Raw genomic sequence first — 8,929 nt, forward strand, 5'->3', positions numbered from 1 at the left:
GCATCATGTCCTGTTATTAAAAGAAAAGAAAAACATCGCGTGCTGTACGCGAACTTTCATAACCTGAGTTAAAAAGTGAACACGTTATCGATCTGACCACGATGAGAGATGTTATGGCGTGTAAAAATTAGCTTTCGAAAATTTAACAACAAATCGGCAGTTTCCGTATGCGTAATTACCAAACAGTGTCGAAATCAACGTTTAACCTGACCACCTACCCCTTCAAATAAAACGATATTTCTAAATTAAATAATTGACGATTTTTTCAATTCTTCGAAATCATGTGTCCGAGAGATCGCTGTTCACGTTAATGCCGCCTTGATTCGCTTCACAAAAGTTTTAAGCGGACATATAAACACGCACATACACACAGACAACTGCGACTTATATCACAAATTAAACATTTCAAAAGAGACAGACAGAGAGTAATAAAGAAAGTAAGTGAATAAAAGAAATAGACTAAGAGGCAGTGTGAGAGATAACAGATTTTATGAGTTCACCTGGTCTTGCTGAAAACCATCAATTTTAATCCACAAAAGAATTTCGTTACGTAATTTACAATCGCAGGAAACGTCGGGACATTTGTATGCAAATGTTTTATATTTCATCACCAGCAAGTTGTAACCAGTAACATCCTATCGTCTATATTTACATTTTACATATGATTATATATATATATATATATATATATATATATATATGATACATATATATATATATATGATACATATATATATATATACATATGTTTACTGTATAAACAAAACCAAGACTTCAAAAAAGGTGTTGATAGCAACAAAAAGAATATTTCATTTTAAGTTACAATTGTTTCCATACCAGTTCGATAATTTCAAGCATTATGGTGTTTGAAAATTTTCACAATCAGCATTTCTTCAGACTTCTTGAATAAAAACACTCTTGACAGTAGAACATTTTTTAAAGAAAATCCCCTTTATAGAAAAGGGGCATGTGAAAATATATATATATATTTACCCTGGAGGCATACTCCATGAAAAAAAGCTAATTCAAATATTAATACATCACCTTATTTTCGTATCCTTAAATATTAATACATCACCTTATTTTCGTATAACCAGGTTATCAGAAGTTTCCACAAAAAAAACATATATATATATATATATATATATATATATCCCATTCATTAAATTCCTGCATTAGATTTCTATATTTCTTTATTTCACATAATTAATGTTTCAAAAAGACTTGTTTTAAAATTTAATTTCTATATTTATATTGTGGTCAATAATAACCTTGCAATAACGTTACAGTTAATTCTTAGTTTCGTATTGGCTCATTAATAAAGAGAAGGAATACATTATATTTATTAATCCTCATACAACATTTCGAGTGAAGGATTCTATTCTATTTTTCATTATTTAATATTTTAAAATTCGTTATCATTCTGATCACACATGTTTCTATATAGGTATGAAAAAAAAACAATTACGAAGGGAGATTATCCAATTACGTTGTTAACTGTTAGTAGATGAATTCTGTTGAAGTAAAGGTCATATTAGTACCCATAACAGTTAAACGGATATAACTAAGGCCGTTTGATGTTTCAGGTCTATTTCGTACTAGAAGGGTTATATGATTTAATAATTTATTTAATTACACATATATAAAGTGCTACGATAGCCTATTTGACAAAATAAGAATATAGAGTATATTTTAACCTTAAAACTGATTATTTACCGATGGGTTTAACCTACATCTGTTATTCATAATCTACTTGGGATACTTATGGAATCAGAATCAAGATTATAATTCGTGTATTGTGTTCTTGTGTACCTAAATAAAATAATATATATCCTCCAATTACTATTCTGACAAAAGAATCACCCAATAGCTACATGTATTTCACTCCGTTGAGAAGGTGTTTACCCCTGCATTTTTGGATAAAATATTTAGAACAATGAGTAAATAAACCAATAGGGATTCAACAAGGCTAAGATATCAGATAAATAAAATCAATTAAATTAATTTCCAATCCACTAATTGCTAATTTAATTTTTTTTAATTAATAATTGCTTGTTCATTTTTAAGTTGTTTTATTGATATGGAAAGTGTATCACATATTTCACCATCAATACTGCTTAAAGTAAATACTAAAATGCTCACCGTTATGGAACAAAGTTTCCAGTCTTTGTCGAGCTTTATACTTTATCTATATTTCATTACCCAGATTAGAATAATAGAAACTATATTTGCTTATTAGATTTGACTCCTTCATTTAGATTGCATCATTCTCAGCTATTTAACTCTACATTTAAATTTGATTCTTGCATCTGAGCATCCTTATTGTTGTAAAAGGTTTTACCTCAGTTACATTTAAGGCGTGATAACAGAAACCTATTTCTGTGAAGACACTCCTGTATGGCATCGAGCCTTTTATTCACTATGTAAAAAGCTTCCAATAAACATAGATTGCACCTTTTTTATTTCCCAGGGTCGTACTTCCTCCCCTATCCACTATTGACCATTTTAATTAAAAATCTTTATTATTTCTATTAAGTTCCCGAACCCAATCCCCTAATTCAGTTGTATTCCGCTTTTTGTTTCTAATGCTGATGCTTGTACCCTCCTCCCTGCTATCGTTAACACCTTATCTATTAGTTTCCATCTCAGGTGCCTTTTTAAAGGATACTACATTGTATAAAGGCATAGATATAAAATATAAAGTAACTAATGCTAGCACAAATAGATCTAGAAATCGTAATAGAAAGGTGATTTGGTTCACACCCCCCTTTAATATTAGGCTGAAAATAAAACTTGCTACAAAATGTTTGCACCTTATTAACAAGCATTTCCTACCAAATAATATGTTACATAAATTTTTTAATAAAAATACATAAAATAAAGTTATAACTGTGGTGATGACTTAGAAAGAATCATAAAAAGCATAATGGAAGATTTTTAAGGATGACTAATAGGGGCCGTGTAAATATTAGTGATAACACGGCTGTGAATAAATGTAACTGCCAAAAACCTGAGGAAAGCCCAATAAAAATGAATATCTAACCTCATCAGTGATATACCAGGCTATGATATTCCCAGTAGAGAACCCAAGGGATGAAAGATTCTACATAGGAAGTACCCAAATGACATTCAGAAATAGATTCTATGCACATACACGTTCGATGAATAAACAAACGTATGAAAAGGACCCATCATTATCGTTATACTACTAGAAATTAGTTAGGGAAAATAAAATACCTAGGATAGAGTGGAAGATTATTAAAAGGGGCAATACTTGTCATTCATTAAACTCACCATGTCCATTATGCTTATCAGAAAAACTTGAGATAACTAGGTTTAAGGATAAGGATAAACTGTTAAATATAAAACAAGAAACTGCTATATCCTGCAAACATTTCAGAATACATGCACTTAACGAGCTCCAAGTTAAGAAGATCAGAACAACTACGATTACAACTATCCCCCATCCAACCCCCTTGGGGCGAGTGAGGTCGTAACTATGATCCTACCCGTATTGATTACATAAGTCGCTAATATTCTATTTTCTCAGTCAGATATTATATTACGAACCTAAATAAATACCTGCATGATAGTATATTTGAACCAAACGGGGACTAGATTGTTGGGTGAACCTTGAAATAATGTATGCATGTGGATAGTTTGTGGTGTGTGAATGTATGTGTATATGATCCGTATGTATATGTATATATACGTGGGTAAAAAAAAGGTAAGTACAACAATATATATATACCTTTCTATTCCGGTTGTATGTATATATATATATATATATATATGTATATGTGTGTATATGTGTATGTGTATGTATGTGTGCATATATATATGTGTATATATGTATATATATGTATGTGTATGGGTATGTATGTATATATATATGCATATATATATATTATATATATCTGAACTATTAAAATAGGCTGTCTCGTATATGATGATTGTAGTAATGTATATTACTAGAATGTACTGGTGTCTGAGTATATACGCGTGTACGGTATGTATGTATGTATATATACGACTGTGTAAACTATAATAATACGTTGTTTCATATAAAGGGGTTACCACACTACTGAAGTTAAAAGGCGCCTTATTATTAATTTTTTTTTGTACTTGTGCATGTATTGCTGTGTATTTATGCGTTGTGGGTGAGCGAGTATCTGTGTGTCCATCTGTGTATATATATATATGCAAGTATATGCGTGAGTCTATATTGATATCTATATGTCTATGTGTCTCGTATATATATATGTGGGGATTTGGGGACACGTATGGATGGGGATATGTGTTCGCGCCTCCGGATAGTCTGAGTGTGTGTGTGTGTATATTGTGTGTATGCTAGTATTCGTATATATATATATATATATATATATATATATATATATATATATATTTAATTGAGACGTGTATCCGGTTGGGGGCCACAGCTTTTTTAAAGTTCCCAATCGACAGTCTTATTATTGTTATTATTATTGATATCGTTAGTGTTAAGAATATTATTAATATTATAATTACTATTATTATTAGAAGTGTTAGTGGGATAATATATTATTAGTTTTAGCATAATAATAGTCATCATATATAATATGCGGATATGTACATAGATGTTCGTGTTTTAGGGTCCTTGCATTGATATAACTGCGTATGTGAGTATAAATATAAACATGTTATAACTGTATGCGAGTATTACGTATCTATGTGTGTGTATACTAGGCTATGGGCCCAAAGGTCAAAATCCCTCTAGATTTTTGATTCTGTGACCTCGGTTGGGGGTGGAAGAAAAAATGGTGTCAAATGAATGCCAATAGACTCCTGAACATCATATTTTTTTCACAAGCACAAATGTTGCGCATTAATGAAAACGGCGGCCATATTTAAAGATGGCCGACAATCATCAAATAGAACATTATGACTTGCTTAAACCTTAGTAGCACACAAACCGATAACAATACAGACATCTAGTTTAGCACATTTTATTCCCAATTTATTTCTTCATCATTTAATACATAAATATTGGACTTAATATATTTACTATGCTTCAAAATAGGGAAGATTTTTCTAAAAAAGCTTTTTTCAAACATCTTATTTGAAACAACTTCAATCTTTTCTGTGGATAACTAAAGAAATAGATTTACATTTTGATATTTCTCATGTAGAGACACCTATAGTCTACCAATATTATTAGTCATACAAATCTATTGCTATATTTTGTATGTAACAAGGTCGCTTAAAACTGAGGTAGAGCTGCGATTTTGTGTCATTTTTTATACACATCAACTTGGTAAAATATACAATGTTTGTCAATTTTCATTAAAAAGTATTTTTTTGAATCTATGAATAATAACACAGATTTAAAGGACAAAAAGGCATTTTTAATGAAAGTTAAACAAACAACATGTTAGTAAATAAGATCATATATGCTTTTATTTAAAACTGATCACTGCTTATGCCACTTCATCATAATCGTCGTCGTCATCACCATCATCAGTGTCATCATCATCATGTCCAATGTTTTTACTAATTTTATAACAAGAATCTCTTGCACACTTGCACATATCTGTGCATGGGACCCTGTTTTGGAGACATGTACAAATGTTAACGTCTTTACAATGACTTTTTTTACATTTGGCAGAGCAGTTAATTAAATCCATTAAACTGTCTGGAGCAGGAAGAAGATTCATCCAATGGATTACTAAATCTCCATTTTCTATCTTCCATCCATGACAATCAGGGGATGGTATATCAGGATTTGCATGGAGGCTCCTTTTATAGACACCTGAAAAAAGAAAGAAATTAACATTAATATTGAATAATTTTCATCCTTTCTAATAAGCAAATAACAATGAAACTCCATATATTTAATTTTTACATATAATTGGAAATTAAATATTTATAAAACGTACCTGCTTGATAGTTAGCTCGCTTGATGTGTTCACTCAGGGCATCTTGATTTGGAGGCATTGTGATTTCCAATTTTCTTTGGAATCTAAACATGTTGTATCTGGCTTCATTAACACTTGTGACATTTTGTTGGCCATACAACCTGCAAACAAACATTTCCAATGATTTTGCTGTGTCTGGTTTCACATAAAATTCATTACCAAGATCACTGAATGCGTAACAAAACTCATTCTCTCTCAGTAATAAACTAAGTGCTTTCTTTTTGCCCTTTCCGTAAAATGAACTGACACTATCACATCCTGTAAAACAATGTAGACCAATCAAGGCTTGACTGACAGACTCTCCAATGTTGTCTTTTATCATCTTGATGTCTATTGTTTGCAAATTTGTTCCTCTTCCTGTGTGGAAGTATAAATGTGCGGGAATAAGATTTTGTAAAGAAACTCCAATTACAAACACATCGGTATCAGGACTCATAATGATTACATCCGTACTAGTGTTGGCTGCAAAAGAAGCATGCAAATAAATCCGTGTATCAGCTTCTTCTTGTGAGCTACAAAGTTTTGTCTCTTCTAACCGGATGACAATATCACTTGCCTCTTTTCCAGGTGAGAAGGAATGACATTTCTTGTTATGCGCCAAGAATACCTTCACTCCTCTAAGCTCTGATGTTGAAACATTAGACCATGTTTCATCCAAGAATTCTATTAAGGACTTTTTATTCTCTCCATTTGAAAGAAATTTCTTCCATTGCTGAGGAAGGAGCTGACCATGGATTCTTATCTGAGAGCTAGTAGCAGCTCTTTTATCCCTCTCGATATTTTTTATAGAGATCTGCTGGTATGTATCAGTAACAAAATGAATTTCTTTAGAATGATTCGATTTTGCCCTGTTCACTAAACTTTTCAAAATAACAAGAGCAAGATTAAGAAATGTTTTCTCTCCTTGTAATTTGTGCAAATTTAATTGGTGTATCAGCGACATACCATCCACTATATATATGCCACCTACTATAGGGTTCTCAACAATAGGATTGTTAGCATGGCTTTCTAAAGCATGAAGTAAGTTTGCTTTATTAGTTTTATTAGTTTTAACCAACGATCCATGTGAATTTGCAAGGGACAATGGTAATGGACCTAAGGAATATGACAGTAATTCTTGAAGATTAATGTTCCGGATTCTACCAATCACAACCAATCTTGCTAGGAGATTTCTATCTGCTTCCAAAGTGATATCCTTTCCGTGGACATGATGATTTGATTTTTTAGACATACTGGAGAATGTTTTTAAATTCATTCTTTTCATCGGGGCAAAAAAATCAACTTCTCCCGTTTGTAGACGCTGCCCACAGAAATTTTCAAATTCTGATTCGCCCCTTGCCTTAGCAAATTGCAGATCATTTTGAACATCTTGTGTCGCAACTAATCCTGATGCAATATGGATCAACTCAGCTGGTTCATACTCAAATGGATTAAACATACTGTTTACTGTGTCTATTATCTTTCCAATAGCAAGCTTATCATGTTTCATCCGACTGTGTAAAAGATCTGATCGTGTTCCACTTCGTTCTCCTTTGCCAGCCATAGTTTCACATTCATGGGTAATAGACCCTCTCGCATGATGGGACCATATCCACCTGTTGACGGCTCTCTTGTTTGTGCTGAAGCCTGTCATACCACCTTTTGTTTTTGAATCACGATTAGCAGTTTGTTCGATGGTTTGGTCACAAGGAATTTTAGCAAAGACATTTGAGCTTCTTTTAACAGCAAAATCTCCTCCAATGCATTGTGTATATATCACTGGATGAGTATTAGCGAGATTAGACATCTCCAACCAGTAAACTGGAAGGTATCTGCTATAATTTACATGGTCATATGCAAACACCCAAGGTAACATCTGTCTAACACTTGCCAAGTGAAGTTCCCAGTTTGACTCTCGAATACCTCTAAGGAAAAGTAAAAGAATTTCTACAATGTCAATATAAGAACTCCAGAATGCAAAAGTTTGTTTTTTGTTGCCAACCTGTATAAATTCTTCATAGGATGATAGAAAACTTTGAAAATGTTCTCCCTTCAGAATTTCTTCATACTGAGGTCCTGGGAATGATTGTGACAAGGATGTCATTAAATGCTTCACTTTTTCTGCCTTTTCTTCAGGAATGCTGTTTAAATAGGTTGTCAAACGCATATGCTGCATTGCTTCGGCCACTAATTTATGGGCTCTAACTGCTCTGTTATAGTGTCTACCTGTGAAAACTCCATTTATTGAGCCTACAGCAACAACTTCTGATTCTATTAGAATATCTTGAAGCCCGGCATCACGAAAACGCTTTCCCAAACACCCAAGAAAGGACATTGCTGTATGAAAAGCACCAAGTCGAATCACCAATCTCTTCATGAAATATGGATTTCTCCATCTAATTAATTGTGCCTTTGAATAGATTGCTTGATACATTACAATAACAAGAGACTCTAACTTGAGTTGATCTGCAATGTCAATGCTTTTTTTTAGAATTGTAAGGACTGTATCCATTTCTGTGGGGCTAACATCAATTACGGGTAAATAACCTATGGTAGATTTTGATGCAATCTCCCTTTTGCACAAGAGTTGGTTAAACCCAGTCCAAGATGGTAATATAATTTCACTGCCGAATTTTGTGATATAGTACGCTATATCAAGTTTTAGAGAATTTTGCAGAAATACACGATCTGAATGAAGTGAAACATGTTCAGCAAATGGTAGTGGGCCATCTTTTCTTCCACCGGTGTATGTAGCCAAATTTACTTCTGGTGGTTCCAATGTTCTTTTCCGTGTTCTTTTGAGTCCTTCTACTGCAATCTTAGATGCACACGGTTCGACTAACATATTTTGTATTATTATCCCAGTTGTGTTGTGTGTTGTTCCATGTCCAGATAAAGTTTCCTCACCAAAATCATTATTGTCCCAGACCAAAGTTGTTGGAATACCTGCCTGGATGGTGGATGGAATAGAATTTTCTCCACGATTGATTTCAAGT

At 32.7% G+C, this 8,929-nt stretch overlaps 1 protein-coding gene across 1 annotated transcript; it reads right to left on the reverse strand.

The window, feature by feature from the left end:
- Positions 1-5,456: 5,456 nt before the first annotated feature.
- On the reverse strand, positions 5,457-6,897 carry LOC145248695 (uncharacterized). Its single transcript, XM_080110351.1, has 2 exons — positions 5,916-6,897; positions 5,457-5,788 (listed from the first exon to the last, which is right to left on the reverse strand). Exons 1-2 carry the CDS (start codon positions 6,895-6,897, stop codon positions 5,457-5,459), a joined length of 1,314 nt encoding a protein of 437 aa, XP_079966477.1.
- Between the last annotated feature and the right edge of the window lie 2,032 nt (positions 6,898-8,929).

This window comes from Euprymna scolopes, chromosome 27 (genome assembly GCF_053919585.1).
Source record: "Euprymna scolopes isolate OS-2025 chromosome 27, ASM5391958v1, whole genome shotgun sequence".
Classification (NCBI taxonomy): Eukaryota; Metazoa; Mollusca; class Cephalopoda; order Sepiida; family Sepiolidae; genus Euprymna; species Euprymna scolopes.

What these genes read in the sequence shown, in the direction of transcription:
- LOC145248695 (XM_080110351.1), bottom strand. Translation starts at nt 6,897, where the DNA reads ATGTCGCTGATACACCAATTAAATTTGCACAAATTACAAGGAGAGAAA. An exon ending in GCGAGCTAACTATCAAGCAG is followed by an intron (nt 5,789 to 5,915) that starts GTACGTTTTATA and finishes TTCTTTTTTCAG; the next exon opens with GTGTCTATAAAAGGAGCCTC.